Below are 21,747 nucleotides of genomic sequence, written 5' to 3'. Positions count from 1 at the left end.
TTGTTAACAAATAGTACATGAATTTAGTTCCCAACATTTATTGAGAGAAAAATTGTGAATTCTTTTTATAAATCAGTTCACTCCCTTTAAGAGTTAAAACATTTGTGTACAAACTCTTTTTATTTTACTGTGCTGAGCAGCATTGTTTCAAATCTAACACCATTTTATATCATTTGGTCTGAAAATTACTTTACTTACTTAATAATATACCTTGACCCTTGATGCATATCTGGTTATACAGATCTGTACTTCGTCCTTTAAATAGTTGCAAGATATTGCATGGTACTTCTACGCATTGGAGAAGGAAATTGCAGCCCACTCCAGTGTTCTTGCCTGGAGAATCCCAGGGATGGGGGAGCCTGGTGGGCTGCCGTTTATGGGGTCACACAGAGTCGGACATGACTGAAGTGATCTAGCAGCAGCAGCAGCAGTATGTTATAATTGTGTTCTGTTTTCTGCTATTATGAGGCATTTTGATTAGTTAAAGTGGTAGTTCTTAATCATTACAACATTTTGCTATAATGGGATACTTTTTGTTGTAAAGGGATACAGCTTGCTCAGCTGTATCCCTCAAAGCTCCTGACACACAGGGCTAGGGCAAGGCCTGAGAATTTGCATTTCAGACAAGTTCTCATGTGTTACTGGCATCTAGAGGCTTCACTCTGGGAACCATTGTGGTGAGAATGTTGAGGCTGGTGTCATGAATGAGCCTGACTGGTGGAGGTTTGAACGACTGCAGGGTAGGATGTGCTTGTGAGGGCCACTGTAACTGTGAGAAGAATATTTGAAAGTGGGATCACAGGACACTAGTGACCTGTGCTCTACTTGTCTGTGTTTGAGAGTATCTTTATTGCAGGTAAATTTTGCTTTTGTAACTGGTGTATCTATCTATGGCAGATTGGAAGATAGGATCACCATTCAGCAAAATGAACTTTCTGAAGATAAAGCCCCGAGCAGTGTGGATCACCTTAGTGAGGTTCATGTAGGTGAGCATCACAGCATTGGCCTGATTACTTTCTCAAAGGTTGTTAGCATACCTGTTCTGTTTGAACTGTATGTTAATAGAGAGCATTGCTTACCATTCACCTTAATCACTTAAAAAACGTTATAGGCATAGTGCACTGGACTCTGTATTTATTTTTTATTACATTTTTGGGGTATAGTTGATTTATAATACTGTATTAGCTTCAGGTGCATAGCCTAGTGATTCATTTTTTTAATTTGCAGGTTAGATTCCATTATAGGTTATTATAAGATACTGGGAATTGTTCCTGTGCTAGACAGTAGGTTCTTTTTGGTTATTTATTTTGTGCAGAATACAAAATAAATAATAATAATTATTATTAATGATTGATAAAATATATCACTATATTAATAACTATATAGTTATTACAATGGTTATATAATTATTATAATGAATAATAATTAATCCCATACTCCTAATTTGTCCCTCCACATCCGTCTCCCTTTTGGTTTATACATGTTTGTTTTCCATGTCTGTGAGTCTGTTTCTATTTTGTATATAGATTCATTGGTATTATTTTTTGGATTCCACATATAATGATATTATACAGTATTAATCTTTCTCTGACTTATTTCACTAAGCATTATATTGTCTTAATCCATCTATTTAGCTGCACATGGCAGAATTTCAATCTTTTTTATGGTTGCTGTACTCTGCATTTGTAAGCCTGTATTGTTTGTCAATGTGGGCAATAAAACCTTTTGATCAGTTATCTTACTTAATGTTCAAAACAAAAAGAATTGCTTGTCAAAGCTAAGCCATTATCTGAGGACATTAAATAAGTGGTTTTCTTATTTCTAATAGTATTAATTAAAATATAAGAAGTACAGTTTTTTAATATCTTACCTATAGAAATGAAGTTGAACTGGAACTATTAAGTATGAGTGTTTAAACAGTATTTTCTCACGTGTCTTTGGATTTGTGTCTACATTTTCTAACTTCTGATATAATGGAAGTATTTAACAAATTAAACGTACCCTGGGGTTGAAGATTATTTGTAAGGTAGTGAAATCACATATATATTTTGATTTTGGTTTTCTGATAGACATGGAGTTTCTTGCCTATAATTCATGTTAAATACTGAACTTTTTCATTATCACTTAGAAAGCTGAGTATTGTATAGACTGTTCATGTAATCTTTCCTTTATTCCACAGAACCTGGAGTGGATGATTCTCCACCCTCTAAGCGCGATATAGATAAATCTATGCAACCAGAACCATTTTTCCATAAAGTGGTTTATTCTGAGCATCTGAAAGCAGTTTCTCAGGTTCAGTCAGTTCTCTGTTCACCAGAAGAATCCTTTCCACTTCGATCTCACTCTGATTCACCACCAAGGAATAAAAAACAGAATTCCTTGCTGATCGGACTTTCAACGGGTCTATTTGATGCAAACAACCCAAAGGCAAGTATGCTCCTCAAATGGAAAACTATCCATTTGACAGCATTTCACATTTATTAGTTTTCTTTGATAAACTATAATATTGACGGTGTTTTTCTTTTTATCTATTTATTTTTTACTTTTTGACCCTGACATGTCGCATGTGAAATCTTAGTTCCCTGATCAGGGGTAGAATCTGCCCCACTTCAGGGGCATCAGGGAACCTTAACCTCTGGACCGCCAGGAAATTCCCCAAAGTTCTTTTTTTTCAATGTTAAGTCATTCTGTGCTTGTCCTTTTTTCTATTAAAGGAAATTCTTCTTAATCTTTGGAGCCTAACCTTCCTCAGCCTCTCGAGGAAGCTGTCTCTTTTTTCTTCTCTGGCCTGTGTCGTGAACTTCTTTCTCTGAGATGGGCCATTCCATCCACACCCACACTCTGATGGTTCCCGTCGTGAACGGTAAACTTCCATGAGCTCACATCCCCCTCAGCTCACACCCCACAGCTTTTTGTTGTGTCTTTGCTTTTTCCCCTCCCTCGTTTCCCAGTACATCATAGTGTGGCCGTGAGCCACTCCTCCTTTGAAGCTGCTGCTGCCAAGATCATCCCTTACCAGCAGATCTCCTATGCTCTTTTCTTTAAACAGTTGAAATATACTCTTCTTTTATAATTATTTTATCTGTTGCCTTCTGGCATATCTTGTGTCACTCTCCAGTTTCCTTTCCTTGACTGTTACTAACAGATCTCCTTAAGAGGGTGTAGATTCTTCTGTCGTTGGGTGAATTGTTCTGTCAATGTCAAGAATTAAGTCCAGTGTTGGTGTTCATGCTTTCTTTGTCTTTACTGATTTTTTTTTTTTGATCTTTAATACTTTCACATTAACTCTTAGTTGCTGAGAATAGAATATTGAAATTTTTAACTAGTATAATCATGTGTTTCTTCTTTCAGTTCTGTCAGCTTTTGCTCTATGTATTTTGAAGCTCTGTTATTGAGTGAGTAAGAATTTAGTTTTGTTCTGTTTTCTGGATGAATTGATATATTTATTGTTAGGAAGTCTCTCTGTGGGATAGTGTGATTCAAGTCTTCTATATCCTTTCTTCTCTTTCTGCTTGTTTATCAATTACTGGGAAAGCACTGTTGAAATTTCCAGTCAATTGAATATAAATTAATAATATCTTCTTAATAAATTGACCCCTTTATGATTATGAAATGACTCACTCTATCCCTAGACCTACCCCTTTGTTCTGAAATACACTTTGCCTCCTGGTTTTAATATATAGTCATTCTAGCTTCCTTATGCTTAGTGTTTACAAGGAACAGATTTTTACATCCTTTATTTTTTAATTTTATTTTTGTGTAAGGTTATTTATTTACTTATTGGGTGATCTGGCCTTTGTTGGTACACACAGGCTTTCCCTAGATGTGGTGAGTGGGGACACTCTTCCTTGCAGTTCGTAGACTTCTTATTACAGTGGCCTCTCTTGTTGCACAGCACGGGCTCCTGGCAGGCAGGCTTCAGTAATTGTGACACACAGGCTTAGTTGTTCTGCATCATGTGGAATCCACCCAGACCGGAATCGAACCTGTGTTCCTTGCATTGGCAGGTGAATTCCTAATCACCGGACCATGATGGAAGTCCCTACATCCTTTCCTTTTATCAGACTTATTTCATATAGATTTTTTGTACTTGTCATGTAGTTGAGTCTTGCTTATTAACCATATGACAGTCATTTAATCAAAGTGGTTGGGTCATTTATATTTAATGTAATTTTTGACATTATCAATATGATTGAATTAAAGTTATCATTTTGCTATTTGTTTTCTATTTGTCTCATTTCTTTTTGGTTCCTTTTTTGCTTTTATTCTCCCTTTTTGATTGAGTTTTTTTAGTGTTTTATCTCTACTGTTTGCTTTTGGTAGACTTCTCAGTTTTCAGTATACATCTTTAGATTATCACGGTCTCTATTCAAATAATATTATGCCACTTCATTTATAGCATCAGAACCTTACAACAGTACATTTCCATTTCCACACTCTTGCCTGTCCTTTGTGGAATTGTGATGTATTTTATTTCTTCATGTATGATAAATTCCATAATACATTTCTATATTTTTGCTTTAAGTATTCATTATCTTTTAGAGAAAGTAAAAATTATGACAGGAAGTCTTTTATATTTACATGTTAACCATTCTTCATCACTTACTGTAGAATTTGAAGATATTTGGGTTCAATACATGGGGCAGGAGAATCCCGTGGAGGAGGAAATGGCAACCCACTCCAGTATTCTTGCCTGGGAAATCCCATGAACAAAGGAGTCTGGCGGGCTACAGTCCATGGGGTTTCAAAGCGTCAGACACAGCGGAGCGACTGAGCACATACACACTTTTTTTTATTTTTCTATCACTTTAAAAAATTCATTAACGCCTCTTAGGAAGCCCTGTTGGTAATGAATTTTTTTCAACTTTTATTTTATTTTATTTTTTTTTTCAACTTTTATTTTAAAACATTTTAATTTTACTTTTACTTTGAAGGAGCATTTCCACTAGATCTAGACTTAGACTGTCTTCTTGGCTGCATTGTTTTTGATAGGAAACACCATATATAAAGTGGCGGCTTTCATAAGACAGTTGTGACAGAGTATCAGAATTGAAAGTGTAACACATAAATGATTATTGAAGGTAAATTTGTAATGAGTCAGGAAAAAGTAGTTGAAAGATGAGATCTTCTCACAATCGGAGGTACATAAGGATAGACACTAGGTTGCCCAGTGGAAAACCTGCTTGTCCTTCCCACTGCTAACTTGCTTCAGTCGTGTCCGACTCTGTGCGACCCCATAGATGGCAGCCCACCAGGCTCCCCGTCCCTGGGATTCTCCAGGAAAGAACACTGGAGTGGGTTGCCATTTCCTTCTCCAATGCATGAAAGTGAAAAGGGAAAGTGAAGTCGCTCAGTCATGTCCGAATCTTAGCGACCCCATGGACTGCAGCCTACCAGGCTCATGGGATTTTCCAGGCAAGAGTACTGGAGTGGGGTGCCGTCGCCTTCTCCGGTCCTTCCCACTAGACCTTCCTTATCTAATGGGATAGTGAATAAGGGCTTGAGAGAGACCAGATGTGTTCCACTGATACTTTCTCAAATGGGGAGTAGAGTGGAAGACTGATTTCTATAAAAACTTGAGAATTTCTTGCCTTGGTACAGCAAATACAGAATCAGGGGAAGTATTAACGTACAGTTCACAAAGAGCACAAGTGCCTTAAATGTCTTCTTTTGATTTGCTAAACTATCAGTTCTTAGATAATGTCCATAATTTTTGCTTTTGTTAAGTGTTCATGATGTTTTGATGTTTTAATTCCGTTTTTAGCCTTGTTTATGGGTTGAAGTGAGCAAATATTTGTAGAAGCTATTTTGAGGGTTTAGTGTTATAGTTGAATTGCAATAGGTAGACATTAAACAAATGTGCTCATCATGAACAGTTTTGTAGTATAGTTGGAGAATAATACATAATTTTATATGAAAAATACTATAGATGAAAAACTGAGTTGATAGAACTAAGTAGCATTTCATGTGAAGTTCTAATTAGTGCAGCTAGCACTTAATTCATTCACTTTTTACATGGTTGTCTTCATTGTCAAGAAAAAATAGAACAAAGGTTGAGAAATCTAAAAGAACTGCATTTTTAAAAATGTTTTGAGGTTTTCTAAAACTTTGCTTTCCATAAAGATGAGATCTTCTCACAATCTGAGAGGATTTATAATGGTACCAAATGTTTGCTGCATAAATTATGCTACAAAAAATTGTGGAAAAAATTAGTCTAACTAGAAATGAAGTAAGATTTCAGGCAGCATGTTCTGGATTAGTAGCTATTTTCAGGAGGATTTCTTTCTGTGAATGTCAGAACTATAGAATATTATTGAAACAGTATGAAAAAGATCTAGTAGACTCAGAATTACAGAACTGAAAGTGTTCTTATATAAAATTCTTCTGTATGAAGATGAATGAAGATGAATATCCTACCTGAAACATTGATAGTCTGTCAGAAAAGACTGTGAATATTAGGATTTTAAATACAGGACCTATAGGAATTGTTGGATTGATGAGTGTGTAAACCTGTTCCGAGAGGTACATACCTCTTGAAATTTCTTTTAATTCTGTTATTTTGTGTTGGGCTATGAAGTTTATTTAATGAAGTTTATTTTAATGAAGGAAACTAGAATTGAGGTGATTTTACCAGGGCTAAAATTTATTTCAGCTAAAAAAATACTGTATCCCTTTGTGTGGTCCCCTTGTATTTAAATATATAATGCATATATGCTGTTTGTTTTTATTGATCAGCATGTATCTGGGTAAACTGTTACTGGCTGCATGTTTTGCAGCCTCTGGGTTTCTAATATACGTGGCTCAAACCATTAGAAGAACAAAGAAGTCAAGTGTAAATTCTGCTGACAGTACCATTGTTAAATACTTTAACCAGGCAGTATGTATCTGTACCATCTTGTACCATATAACCATTTTTTTCCTCTTGTGTGCTGTAATATGTAAATTATCTTCAAATAATAGAAATCTATTCTTTTTTATTATCAAAAGCAGTTTGTACCAGTAGATTTGGCCAAGTACATACCTTTTCTTACTCAGTTAACATTGTGTGTTCTGCACAGTCTCCCATCTGGTGTTTGAATCTTATCTGGGCCTTAACAGTCATGTTTCAGGTCTTACAGATTCCTGTAGGGTTGACCCAGCCCTGAGACTGACTTCTCTAGATGTGTGTATCATAGCCCTGTCTGTCCTTCACTCTGATTGTTGAGAGTGCTGGACAGGGGCTATTCCTATTATTCTGGCTGTGTGCAGCACTAATTCACATTTTAAGTACCTCCACTGTGCTGTTCTTTCTCATCTCAGTGTGCTCAGTTCCTCTTCACCCCGTTGCTCCTGGTGCTTCTCAGCGTGAACATCAAGTGCCTGTCTTTCCAGCCGTCTTTTCTGGTGGGAAGGGTACCTACCACTCTCAGTCCATTGCTCAGGGAGGCAATAGTGGGAATTTCTTTGCTCTAATTGAAGGCCTCTGATTTAATCAGTGTTGACCAGTAAGATAAAGTAATAGAAAGGGTAACCAGTTTGTGTGGGATGGTGCTTAGCCAGTTTGGACAAAAGCACACAGAGCATCTTGGACAGTGTACTTTTCAGAAAGTGAAAGGAAGAATCAGCAGACATGCCATGGCAGAGGGATGGAGAGCTGTGAGTGAGAAAGTCCTGACCCAGCTCCAGCTCCACTCCACGTGTGCTCCCCAGATAAAGACCCTCTGTGACTTGTAAAGGCCACTTCTCAGAGAAACCCAAGCAGAACTCACTCACAGGCTTAGTTTCATCTTTGATAAAATACTGGTCTAAAGTTTAAGAGAAGTAGATTCTCAGCCTAGACTGAGAAGCTTTTAGCTCTAAACGGGTGGTTGATACATATATATATAACAAAATTATTACTAGCTCCAGTTTTCTAATTTTTTCCTCTCATTTTAATTTTCTTACTGTCTCACTCCTAATAAGAAATCTGTTGCTTTTTTTCAGATGTTGCGGACATGTTCACTTCCAGACCTCTCCAAACTGTTCAGAACACTGATGGATGTCCCCACTGTGGGAGATGGACGTCAGGACAATCTTGAAATGGAAGATGAGCATGTTAAGGAAGGGCCGTCGGACTCTGAGGACATGTGAGCACAATTGCCTTTAGATACCAACTCTAACAGGATTTCTGAGTGTACACATGTTCTAGACAGGGTGACTCCGCCACACTTTTCAAGCATGATCTGTAGCTGACCTTTCACTACTCCTTTAACTTTTTACAACGTATTTAAAGTACAGTGATGTAAACTTTGTTATGTGTGTCTGCCTCTAAATACTGTAGCTTAACTTCACTTGAGGAATGTAAGGACATGGTCACCATTGTATTCTCTGCCATTTTTATTCTTTTTAGTTTTATTTTTTATTTATTAATTTTAATTATTAATTTTAATTTTATTAATTAATTTTTGCCTTTGCTGGGTCTTTGTTGCTGCACGTGGGCTTTCTCTAGTTGTAGCAAGCAGGGGCTACTCTTCATTGAGGTGTGAGTACTTCTCATTTTAGTGGCTTCTCTTATTATGGAAATGGCCTCTAGGGACATGGTTTCATTAGTTGTGACTCATGGGCTTCGTTGCTTCACAGCATATGGGATCTTCCTGGACCAGGGATTGAACCCATGTCACCTGCACTGGTAGTGGATTCTTAGCCACTGGACTACCAGGAAGTTCTCTGTGTTATTGGCCCCTGAGCACCCATCACAATGCTTGACATGGCTGGTGCTTCACTGAGTGAATGTCAATAAGGTGATGACTGTTTGTAGTGTGAGGCCACATGGTGCAGGACTGCAGTGGGAAACTGGAAAGCGCTCACTGCTCTTCCCCAGGGAGATGCCAGAAAGCTCGGTCCACACATCTCTGCTGGGTGTGACTCCAATCCACAGCAGTGGGGAGTTAGCAGGTGGAATAGGGGTGTGTGTGTGTGTGTGTGTGTGTGTGCATACACACACACATACTCCCATGTGAGTTCTACATGTAACTTAATTGCTTTCACAAAATTCCCTCCTTATTGATTCCTGATGAATCTTACTTAAGCCTGGAGGAAAATTTAACCAACACTTCTAAAAGCGGCAGGAACTGGCAGTGCTTAGACAGTAACACCCTTCACCTCCCCTGATGCCGGTCAGCCTGCTCAGCATCTGACACATGCTGCTGACCTTTTGGGGAAATAAAACCAGAGAAATTGAGAAGTGTATTCAAGTCATCAGGAAAGTAGGTTGCCAAATGTTACTGTTTTTATTATTTATTTTTTGATCTTTTGAAATTTCAGGCCAGTTCAGTTCAGTCACTCAGTCGTGTCCGACTCTTTGTGATCCCATGGAATTTCAGTTTCTCCTTTTTACCTCTGCCTTTCCATAGAAAGAATGTATGTTTTGATCTGATTGAAAGCTTGGTATCAGTCTCACAATTTTTCTCCCTATAATTCTTGAGCCAAGACCACTGTATCTGATGCATTTTGTTTTCTGTTTTTGTTTTTCTTAAGGCTTCCCTGTTAGTTTTTAAATTTCTAACCAGACTTTATCTTTCAAGGTTGACTTTTGAATTCCTTGGTGGTCCAGTGGTTAGTACTCCATGTTTTTACTGCCAGGGGCCCAGGTTTAATCCCTGGTTGGAAACTAAGATCCCACAAGCCATGCAACATAGCAAGCAAAAAATAAAAGTTGACTTTTTTTCATATAGAGTTCTGTAGATTTTAGCTGGTACCCTCAAAATTTGGAAGAAAAGTCACCTTTTTATCTTTGCTTCTGCTTGGCTATGGTTGCTCATTAAGCACTTTATGTTGTATTTTTAAGCCAGTTGGAGAACAGGGCAACATTTCAGCACCTCTGTGGTTGACAAAATCCTGGGTAACAGTATTTTTCCAAAAAATTTTTGTAAGTAATCAATTTCTATCTGAGTAGCTATAGCTTATTTGCGGATATTCTTTTAATTACTGGTTGATAATTTTATTTTCAAAGTTCGAAGCTTTTAATATTATTTTGAAAATTTGAAAACTAAGTTTTTTCTAAGAAAGTTACTCCATATATATAGGGAAATTTCACTTGACATTTTTCTTTGGGAAACATATTTCTTGATCCAAACTTTATATGGTCATTTATCCAAAAAATCTACTAAAACGAAAATTCAGGACCAGATTTTAAAGTCCCCAAGACAGTTTTTTCAGTGCTCATATCATAAAAGATCTTAATCTTCTTATTAAAAGGGAAAAGTTGGCTTAAAATTCAACATTCAAAAAACGAAGATCATGGCATCCGGTCCCATCACTTCATGGGAAATAGATGGGGAAACAGTGGAAACAGTGACAAACTTTATTTTCCTGGGCTCCAAAATCACTGCAGATGATGACTGCAGCCATGAAATGAAAAAATACTTGCTCCTTGGAAGAAAAGCTGTGACCAACCTAGTTCAGTTCAGTCGCTCAGTTGTGTCCGACTTTTTGCGACCCCGTGAATCGCAGCACGCCAGGCCTCCCTGTCCATCACCAAGTCTGGGAGTTCACTCAGACTCACGTCCATAGAGTCAGTGATGCCATCCAGCCATCTCATCCTCTGTCATCCCCTTCTCCTCCTGCTCCCAATCCCTCCCAGCATCAGAGTCTTTTCCAGTGAGTCAACTCTTCGCATGAGGTGGCCAAAGTACTGGAGTTGCAGCTTTAGCATCATTCCTTCCAAAGAACACCCAGGGCTGATCTCCTTTAGAATGGACTGGTTGGATCTCCTAGCAGTCCAAGGGACTCTCAAGAGTCTTCTCTAACACCCCAGTTCAAAAGCATCAATTCTTCGGCACTCAGCCTTCTTCACAGTCCAACTCTCACATCCATACATGACCACTGGAAAAACCATAGCCTTGACTAGACGGAACTTTGTTGGCAAAGCAGTGTCTCTGCTTTTGAATATGCTATCTAAGTTGGTCATAGCTTTCCTTCCAAGGAGTAAGCGTCTTTTAATTTCATGGCTGCAGTCACCATCTTCAGTGATTTTGGAGCCCAAGAAAACAAAGTCTGACACTGTTTCTACTGTTTCCCCATCTATTTCCCATGAAGTGATGGGACCAGATGCCATGATCTTAGTTTTCCGAATGTTTAGCTTTAAGCCAACTTTTTCACTCTCCTCTTTCACCTTCATCAAGAGGCTCTTCAGCTCCTTTTCACTTTGTGCCATAAGGGTGGTGTCATCTGCAAATCTGAGGTTATTGATATTTCTCCCAGCAATCTTGATTCCAGCTTGTGCTTCCTCCAGCCCAGTGTTTCTCATGATGTACTCTGCATATAAGTTAAATAAGCAGGGTGACAATATACAGCCTTGACGTACTCCTTTTCCTATTTGGAACCAGTCTGTTGTTCCATGTCCAGTTCTAACTGTTGCTTCCTGACCTGTGTATAGGTTTCTTAAGAGGCAGGTCAGGTGGTCTGGTATTCCCATCTCTGGAAGAATTTTCCACAGTTTATTGTGATCCACATAGTCAAAGGCTTTTAAAAAGCAGAAAGCTTTTTAAAGCAGAACAGATGTTTTTCTGGAACTGTCTTGCTTTTTTGATGATCCAGAGGATGTTGGCAATTTGATCTCTGGTTCCTCTGCCTTTTCTAAAACCAGCTTGAACATCTGGAAGTTCACGGTTCATGTATTGCTGAAGCCTGGCTTGGAGAATTTTGAGCATTACTTTACTAGCGTGTGAGATGAGTGCAATTGTGTGGTAGTTTGAGCATTCTTTGGCATTGCCTTTCTTTGGGATTGGAATGAAAACTGACCTTTTCCAGTGCTGTGGCCACTGCTGAGTTTTCCAAATTTGCTGGCATATTGAGTGCAGCACTTTCACAGCATCATCTTTCAGGATTTGAAATAGCTCAACTGGAATTCCATCACCTCCACTAGCTTTGTTCATAGTGATGCTTTCTAAGGCCCACCTAGTCAGCATATTAAAAAGCAGAGACATTACTTTGCAAACAAAGGTCTGTCTAGTCAAAGCTATGGTTTTTCCAGTAGTCATGTATGGGTGTGAGAGTTGGACCATAAAGAAAGCTGAGTACCGAAGAATTGACTCTTGAGAGTCCCTTGGACTGCAGTGGTACCTAGCAGATTTGCGTGATATGTTAGAATGATAATGAAATGCTAAGCTAAATGCTCTGAGAAGGGTGATCCAAAAGATTAGACACTCTCTCTCTTCCTCATTCTGATGAGATCATGACATTTGCTTTTCTGTAGCTGCTGCAATGTCAAAGTATAGGTGTTTGTACACATAAGTACAAAATAAAGATATTTCTGCATTAAAAATTATTTTTCTATTAATGAAAGTTTTGTATAAGGTCTCATAATAATATTATTTTAGTTCTTCAGTAAATACTTGTTTATTTCATTAGAGTCTAAACTTTAAGAAAGGCTTTCATCAGTCTTGTGTTCTGTTTAATATTGCTTTTCTGCAAGTTGAAATCCTCAATATGGGTCCCTCTTCTTTCAGAGGAATTCATGCATCTAGTACTCGAATTAACTCTTAATCTACAGGTTTTTCCATTTGCTCGCCTCAAGGAGAGAGAGCAGCTCCTCAGGAATGGAGCTGCTGAGTGCTTCTGGGATCTTGAAGAAGTGAGCAGAAGGCCTAGCACTAAGTCTCGTATTTGTCTTTTATTGACAGTCTGGCTTTGACAAGTCACTTGAGCACCTTGATTAATAGTTCTCATGTTTCTAAAGTGAGTTTTGTGTGGATAAAATTTAAATAATAGGATAAACTGCTTTAGAAATTAAGGCATTATATGAATGTACGGTATTACTTGTGTAAATCAGTTCATTTCCACATTTGTAATTGAATGAAAGTAAAAGAGGGCACGACCCTCTCACCTCCACCCCAGTGAGGTTGGTGCATAGCTGTCATACATCCACACCAAGATTTTGCTAACCTTTAAAACTATATGAAAATAGAATATTTAGTCTGGCCCTTAAATGTTGAAACATTTTTTAAAACTTAAGGAATTAATAATGTTGATAGTTACATGATTCTCTTTGATGAATCAGGACAGCTTTATATAAGCCATCTTTTGGCTTATGTATTCCAGAACATGTGTTGTATACTTTATTTATCAGTTGTGTGAATACTTATTTCCTTTGTTAAATACTACTAATAGGTGTTTTCCAGATCACGAGTATTTTAAGTGGAAAGGAGTGTGTGCATATTGAATTGAAGTAGAATTTCAGAATAAAGAAAAGTTTTGGTGATATTGTAGTTTTTAAATTACAGTGTGTTTGAAGAGGCTGACACAGACTTACAGGAGCTCCAAGCCTCCATGGAGCAGCTGCTGCAGGAGCAGCCAGGGGAGGACTACAGCGAAGAGGAGGAGTCGGGCTTGAAGACCAGTGATGACGCCGAGCAGGCCGCCAACGGCACGGACGCGGGCGAGGAGGACGACAACCCCAGCAGCGAGAGCGCCCTCAATGAGGAGTGGCACTCGGGTGCGTGGTGGCCCTGACGTCGAACAGAGTGTCTCTCTCTGACCTCTGACATGAGCCACTTCCAGCCTTGAATAAGGCTGACTCTGCTCTGCATCCCTGACTTTTGTTCACTGTCTTTCTCACAGTGTGCATGCATCGTTGCTCCATTTCTTTTCCACTAAAATATGGCTCAGTGGTAAGGAACCCACCTGCCAGTGGAGGAGACGTGGGTTCCAGCCCTGGGTCAGGAAGATCCCCTGGAGAAGGAAATGGTAACCCACTCCAGTATTCTTGCCTGGGAAACCCCATTGACAGAGGAGCCTGGTGGGCTATTATAGTCCATGGGGTTGCAAAGAACTGGACATGAGTTAGTGACTAAACAATAACAACAACAAAGTATGGAAATGCTTTTTTGAAGCATTTTTATCCTGTTATCCTTCACTTCTTGATTTATTTTCCCGGTAATAAAAATGGTAACTTAATTTTCTTAGCTGTTTGTGTTTTACAAAGGGCTTCCACATATAGTGCTCAACCAGCAGGATTAAACTAAACGCAGTTTTTAAAGCCTTGATACTTTGTTTTTGATTTGAAAACATTCCTTATTCATATCATTGACCCTAAGATGCACTGAAAAATTGTGTATTTAAACAGTGATTTATTTGAGAAGAAGAGATAATGTGAAAAGGAATAATATTGTATTAAGTTTTCTTTTATTATAATTTTTCAGATTACTTTGGTTGAGCATGTACATGAGATAAAACTTATAAAGCACTTATAATCCTTTTTAGATGTCTTCCAAGTTTTATGATATGTATCTTAGGTCATCTGCATGCTCTTTCATGTTTTGCCCCATATTTAATATCAAGTTTTTAAAAATAGTAGTTAGGATTAGTTGCCTCAGTATAGAATATATGGGTATGCTTTTTCCTTTTTTTAAAAACTCAAGTAGCTGACATCTCTTAGAATGTTTTTATTCTTAATCTGATTTACTGCTAATGTCTGTGAAAGAAAACATTTCTAAAGTATCATTGTTATTAAGACATTTATATATACATATGTTGGTTAACTATATACACGACAAGTATTATAGTGACAGAAACTTTATATGGAAAGTACAAGTAGTCTATCCCAATCACGGGAGTAGAATCAGTCATGGCAAGAATTATTTTATTCAGTCTTTTAAATCATGAAATGTCTTCTTTTTATTTATGTTTTTTAGATAACAGTGATGGGGAGATAACTAGTGAATGTGAATACGATAGTGTCTTTAATCATTTAGAGGAACTGAGGCTTCACCTGGAACAGGAAATAGGCTTCGAAAAGTTCTTTGAGGTTTATGAAAAAATAAAGGCAAGTAAAATGTCAGCTAAAACATTTAGTTTAATTTTGAAATCTTCTGTGTTTGAATTAGTAGTGAAATGGCAGTGATTTTTATTGATCAGTAGACTTACTGGAAATAATAAAGCCTCCAATTAGAGAAGGTTAACATTCAAATATTTATATTTGGAAATTTGGTATAGGCTGTTCATGAAGATGAAGATGAAAATATTGAGATTTGTTCAACAATAGTTCAGAATATTTTGGGAAATGAACATCAGCATCTTTATGCCAAGATTCTTCATTTAGTCATGGCAGATGGAGCCTATCAAGAAGGTAAGATTTCCTCACATCTTTATATTTTAAATAAATGTGCAAAAAATGAAATGACAAATGTAAACTGATTAGATTATATCACATGTATTTTGTGAAATATGTATTGGAATTATATTAATATCTAGTACTTTTAAGCAATTAACTGTATAAGGATACAGTTACTTGGATTCTGGGATAAACTTTTATTGGCTTGTTTTTTAAGTCAATAATTTGCAAGTAACGTTTGAATTGAGATTTTTAAAAAGCCTCCTTTTTGGACAGCTCTGGAAATTAGAATACTTTCTTATCAAGGAGGTGGAATTCAATTTTTAGACACATATGTAAAATTTCTCCTAAATAGTACCAAATGTAATGTCTTCTGTTGACAGTAAGTGCAGTTCATCTATCATGATTTGAGTGTAAACCGTTTTTATATTTCAAAAATATTTACTTGTAGAATCACTCAGAATGTGTTGACTTTATTAAAAGTTATTAAAGAATATTTTTTCTCATTCACTTGGTCATGGCAGAGCACTAAGCATTGAATCTAGAGACCAGAGTTACAGTCCCGATTCTATGACAAGCTGGTCATGTAACAGGAAGTGATTTATTTTGTCTCAAATTAGTTTCATTTGCTATCAGATGGAGCGTGACTTACCATCTCTTCCACTGTGATGATGTTTCAGAGTGTTTATGGAGGCTCCTGGGTGCCTGGCACTTCATTTTTGTGGCCAGTGAAGGGCATGGTCTACTTACATGTTGTGTACCATTTCCTTAGGAAAAAGACATAGGAAAGAAGGTGTAAAGCCATACATAAAATGCTCATCCTAAAATGTTTTCAGTGCAGTAGGGGCTAGAGAAGGGAGGTTGGATTGGGAGAAATGAAAAGAGACATAGAGAATGTGACTTGTGGGGAAAAGAACAAAACAGCGATTACTGTGTTAGGATAGACTGACCATACTAGGAGCTTCCTGTGGAAAATTAGTCTTTGTGATGAGACAGTGTGACATGTTTAAGACACATGGATGAAACCAGTGAAGGATTTAGAAGTGAAAGGACAATGTATTGGAAGAAGCACTTTGTGGTGAGAAGTCTGGCCATGGTGCCATGTGTTGCCAGCTGCAGCGAGATGGGAAGGAGCACTTGATGGAAATGGTAGAGGTATTTGGGCATGAGGAGGTGAGAACCTGGACTGCATGTTCAGAGGAGTGCTCAGATGACATATTTCAGAGGTAGGATTTTATTGAAATATGTGGTATTTGGACTCATGAAAAATTAAGTTTGCTAAAATCGGAATTCAAAAGTATTTTATTTTGGGAGAGACTTTATAATTATGTAGACTTATTTACATTGACTATAAGCTCAGCAAAAAATCTTTCTTGAATTACTTTAATGGAGGTAAAAGTCTTGTTAAAATTCCAATGGTTATTGTTAAATCAAAACTAGAAAATCTTTCAGGTACAGTAAGTAGTCTTACAGCTTTAAAACCCACTGCATTTTCATTACTTTTCTTCAAAAGCCCACAGAGTAACTGCCAGGGAGACGTTCAGGCCATTAGTGGCAAGGAACCAATTGAATGTAAACCAACTTTCTTTATAATAGTTCATGCTACTTGTGTGCCTGATTATGTAGTAGTTAAGAATTATCACAGATAGACAGGCACAAACAGAATCATGTTTTATACTCACAGTGATTGCTATGGGACCTGTCAATGGAAATTTAAGGGATCTCTTCTTTATTAAAAAAAAGTCAGTGGACAATAATACCACTTTGGGGAAAAAATACAAGAACGTACTTATCCAAATAAATATTTACTGTCTTTGAAGCAGAGATACAGACTTATTCTAATGAAGATACTTCATTACACAAAATATCTTGAAACTTCTCTTTCATAAATTCCCTGACATCTTATATACCATATTCTTTTGATTGTCTTTCTTGATACACATCCATTCTGAGAGCTTTCAGTTTTTTTGAGAAAAGCTTAAAGTTACTTGGAATCAAGTTTAGTAAATAAAGTAGGTAATCAAGATAAATAATATGTGATCTTTTTGTTTTAAGTATCTTACCATGCAATAATGAACCTAACTTTTATAGTGAGTTTAAAAACTGATTCTGAATATTTTGAACAAGAAAGTGAAAGTGAAAGTAGCTCAGTCATGTCCAACTCTTTACGACCCCATGTACTATACAGTGGGAAGCCTTTCCCTTCTCCAGGGAATCTTCCTAACCCAGGGATCAAACCCAGGTTTCCTGTATTGCGGGCAGATTCTTTACCAGCTGAGCCACAAGGGAAGCCCATTTTGGACAAGAATTCATTTCTAAAAATATTTGTCAAAATTAATGTTGTTACTTTAAAGGTATGATTTGTAGACAGAAGTTGAGGATTTAAAATGTTGATGCTTAATTTGGCCATAGAAATTTTCATAAGATTTATTTATATTCTATCTTGTTCAGCCAAAAAAGGTTTGACTACATTATATATAGTACACTGTGTATACATACATATATATACATATATACACATACATACATAGAGAAGATGAAATTAAGTTAAAAACAAGTGTTTGGAAAAGTCAACATATTAGGCAAATGAGTGCAAGCAATATAATATTAAGCCAAGTTGAAGTAGGAACACGAACTCATAGTCAAAGAATCTCTACAATTTGGGAAAATAATAATCAGCACCAGTTTGGTGCTGATCTTGGTAGCAAAGCAGGAAACCTAATTAATTAGCCTAATTAATTACTTGAGACAAAATGTGTCAGTTACTCAGAGGACAGTGTTTCCTGGAATTGAAACAAGGAAAAATGTCCAGTGATTCTTGAAAAGAGCAAACTATGATAGTGTTCCTCCAACTGAAGTAACATGTGAAGTCCTCTAAAAAGGAAAATACTTTTTCAGACTCCAAGAATCTAAGTCCATAGACCTCAGTGAAAAACTCGTCTTAGTCTTTGAAAATGTCTGTCCATTGTGAATTACTGTTATGGAACATGTGGTTTTTTTCTATATATAAATAATTATTTTTTATCAAAATGAAAATATAAACATTATCTGACACTTGTATATTCTTGACTTATTTGAGATCATGAACTCCATTTTATGAAACAGTCCTATAATAGACTGAAAGCATGCTCAGTAACTTTTACAATATTTGGATCTCGTGGGGCCCTTTCCATATGGCATATGGAAGTTAATGGCATGAGGCCAGAAAAATGATTGCATTTGAGTGAATCTGTGGAGAGTATCAAACTAGTTCTGTTCATATTCAGACTCTTCATCCTTCAGGTTAAATTAAGCAGTCTGTTTAATTTATTCCTTAGTGTTTTTTAGGCTAATGAAAAACTGGAGATAACCACAATGTCTTTAAACATAAGTGGTTAATTTAAATACACTGTATCCAAAAAATACTACACCGCCATTGAAACTGTCATGGAACTTACCCATAATTTATTCTTTTTCAATGCTTTATTGTAAAATTTTTATGATACGAAAACGTTGAAACAGTTTTACAATTACCTCACATATGTCCACCACCTAGATTCTGCCATTAGCATTTTATAATCTTCCTTTATCCCTTATTTATCCATCTTTCCATCCATTACATGTTTTAAAGGCAAAAAGTTGTGTCTCACAACTGCATTGTTTAATTTTTTTAAGCGTATTTGCGTATGCATAGTAAAGCAGTCTGGAAAGTTTTATATAAAATTATTAGCCTTGGTTGTCTTTGGCTTATAGATGATTTTTGCTTCCCACTTAATTCTTTATTATATTGTTTGCATGTTTTATAAGGAGTGTGTGATATTATAATAAAAATTCCATACATTAAGGCTGTTTTTCTTTAGCATGACCAAATAATGACTTTTTTACCAAGTAAATACATAGAGCTTGATTTTCAGCGAGTGAGTTAAATTTTTTTCCTTTTTCTACAGATAATGATGAATAATCCTCAGAACTTTCATTAACTATCAACTGAATGAAAGCATTTAAATTTTGGTTCATCAGAATAACAAGCTTCAGTGGGAAATGTAGCAGTGTTTACAAATGAAATATTAGATTTCAGATGGTCATGCTGACTATATGAAAATGATGGAGAAACATGCCATTTTTCAATTAAGATTCTAGTTTTATATCTATTTTGTTTGTTGAGTTATAGTTACTTCTTACAGAATATGTAAGTCATCCAACCAAAGTTTTAAGACACAGTGATTCTGACTTGACTCAATGGCTTTGAAGAAGATGAATCATGTAGCAGAGTAACTTCGACTTTCAGCAGATGTCTTTGAGTTGGAAGAATTACTTCTGTTTTGAAAAACCTACCAACAGTTTTTTATTTATGCATTTAAACATAACTCTTTTTTTCTGTCTACTTGTCATGTCCAGCAATTCTGGGTTAAATAACCTTTTCAAGGGCTATATTTAAATCTTTATTTTTCAGAGATGGACCTTCCAACCTTAAAACATGTTTTCTCAATCCTTTTTCAACCAGTGTGTCTCCTGAACTAGCTCAACCAAAACAGGATACCAAAAGAGTCTTAGAAATCATTGAAAGATTTGATTATGAAAGAATAGCTAACATGTATTTCCTGATAATTACGAAGTTGGCTCATTAGTTCCATTTTTACTTAAGGACCAGAACCAGGAAGTTTACCTTTAAACTTAGTCTGTGGACTTGAGCACTGACCTAGCATATAGCATAAAGTTGCCCTTTTTGTTTTCAACTTTCTCTCATGCATGTGCTTTTTAATTGAAATGCAAAAGGAGAAAGGAATCATTTTTACTTTAACACTGTGACAGTTTTGGTAACTAGTATTCCAAAGTGGGGAAATGTTCACCTCTTTTAATTACATTATGAGGAGATTTAGTTAGATCATTAAGACAGTGGTCACACAGCTTCAGTGGCAGTATGCCAGGTAATACATCATTAGAGATGTCTGAAGTTCAGATGCTTTTTGTAATAAAAGCAGCATATTGGAAACCCTGAGAACAAAACAGTCTGATTGACATAATATGTAATTTGAACCATAAAATCTTATCTTGCAGCACTATCAGTACTCTGCTGAATTTATTATGTATATTATTTCTAACATCCAGAACTAAATATTTGATTTTTATATGTTTGTTTATTTTATGATGTTACTATTAAATTTTTATTATCAACCTGAAGTACACTGTTGGTGTCTTTTATTTATTAACACTATATTCAATAGGGTGCTTTTACAAAGAACTTACAATTCTCAATCATTTTACCAAAAATTTCCTTTTTTTTTTCAATAGAACAATATCTGAATTCTGTACTTTAATTCTCTACAGTCATGAATGATGAGAATGATTTGTGCATGAGTAGTTTTACATTCTTAACCTAACCTCGAAAAGCAAGTGGCAGTATAACACAGTAGAAAGAGTTGTTTCGGCATGTTTCAAAAGATGTCATCTATAGGAATAAAGAATAGGGTATGTGGCATCTTCAGTCAGTTGGTAGTGAGTGGATATAGGCTGTTATTACAGAAATGTCTGTACCAGTGGGAAAGAGGGTTTTTATTGTTAAGTATGGTCTGCTGTAGGTGGTATAGAAGTCTTGAAGCATCTGTAGATTCATAGAATGATAGAGCAAACAATAGCCATCAGAATAATTTACTGTTACCTGCATTTCACATCCAAGGGCACTGCATTGTCACATGAATAAATTCACTTATATAGATGGCTACAGTCAGATCATTTCTTGTCTTTACCCTGTGCTGTTAGTTACACATTCTTTTAAAATTTATCTCCTCTAAAGAGTGAAAAGAAATAGATTCAGTAGGAAGCAGTATACTTAGCATTAATACATAAAAGAACTCTATGGAAATGTCCTGTTTCTGGGAATAGCACACTATTCTAATTTACCTCTCTGTTTAAAAGAATCACATGCATGCATCTCAGTTCAGTTCAGTTCAGTCGCTAAGTCGTGTCCCAACTCTTTGCGACCCCATGAATTTCAGCAGGCCAGGCCTCCCTGTCCATCACCAGCTCCCAGAGTTCACCCAAACTCATGTCCATTGAGTTGGTGATGCCATCCAGCCATCTCATCCTCTGTCGTCCCCTTCTCCTCCTGCCCCCAATCCCTCCCAGCATCAGAGTCTTTTCCAATGAGTCAACTCTTCGCATGAGGTGGCCAAAGTATTGGAGTTTCAGCTTTAGCATCAGTCCTTCCAAAGAACACCCAGGACTGATCTCCTTTAGAATGGACTGGTTGGATCTCCTTGCAGTCCGAGGGACTCTCAAGAGTCTTCTCCAACACCACAGTTCAAAAGCATCAATTCTTCGGTGCTCAGCTTTCTTCACAGTCCGACTCTCACATCCATACATGACCACTGGAAAAACCATAACCTTGATTAGAAGGACGTTTGTTGGCAAAGTAATGTCTCTGCTTTTGAATATGCTATCTAGGTTGGTCATAACTTTCCTTCCAAGGAGTAAGTGTCTTTTAATTTCATGGCTGCAGTCACCATCTGCAGTGATTTTGGAGCCCCCCAAAATAGAGTCTGACACTGTTTCCACTGTTTCCCCATCTCACACACTAGCAAAGTAATGCTCAAAATTCTCCAAGCCAGGCTTCAACAATATGTGAGCCAAGAACTTCCAGATGTTCAAGCTGGATTTAGAAAAGGCAGAGGAACCAGAGATCAAAATGCCAACATCCA

At 36.8% G+C, this 21,747-nt stretch overlaps 1 protein-coding gene across 5 annotated transcripts in view; it reads left to right on the top strand.

Moving 5' to 3' along the window:
• Positions 1–20,230, top strand: part of NEK1 (NIMA related kinase 1) — a 133,846-nt gene extending 113,616 nt beyond the window's left edge. For all 5 annotated transcript variants that reach the window (XM_070794355.1, XM_070794353.1, XM_070794352.1 and 2 more), the window contains 7 exons: positions 898–986; positions 2,180–2,427; positions 7,963–8,105; positions 13,242–13,453; positions 14,652–14,782; positions 14,953–15,085; positions 18,997–20,230. In XM_070794355.1, coding sequence (XP_070650456.1) covers positions 898–986; positions 2,180–2,427; positions 7,963–8,105; positions 13,242–13,453; positions 14,652–14,782; positions 14,953–15,085; positions 18,997–19,010 — 970 coding nt within the window. In that variant the 3' untranslated portion in view covers positions 19,011–20,230. The remainder of the gene's footprint in view (positions 1–897; positions 987–2,179; positions 2,428–7,962; positions 8,106–13,241; positions 13,454–14,651; positions 14,783–14,952; positions 15,086–18,996) is intronic.
• The last annotated feature ends 1,517 nt before the right edge of the window (positions 20,231–21,747 follow it).

This window comes from Bos indicus, chromosome 8, assembly GCF_029378745.1.
Source record: "Bos indicus isolate NIAB-ARS_2022 breed Sahiwal x Tharparkar chromosome 8, NIAB-ARS_B.indTharparkar_mat_pri_1.0, whole genome shotgun sequence".
NCBI lineage: Eukaryota > Metazoa > Chordata > Mammalia > Artiodactyla > Bovidae > Bos > Bos indicus.
Note: the sequence above shows the minus strand (reverse complement) of the source record. Positions and strands in the feature narration are given on the sequence as shown.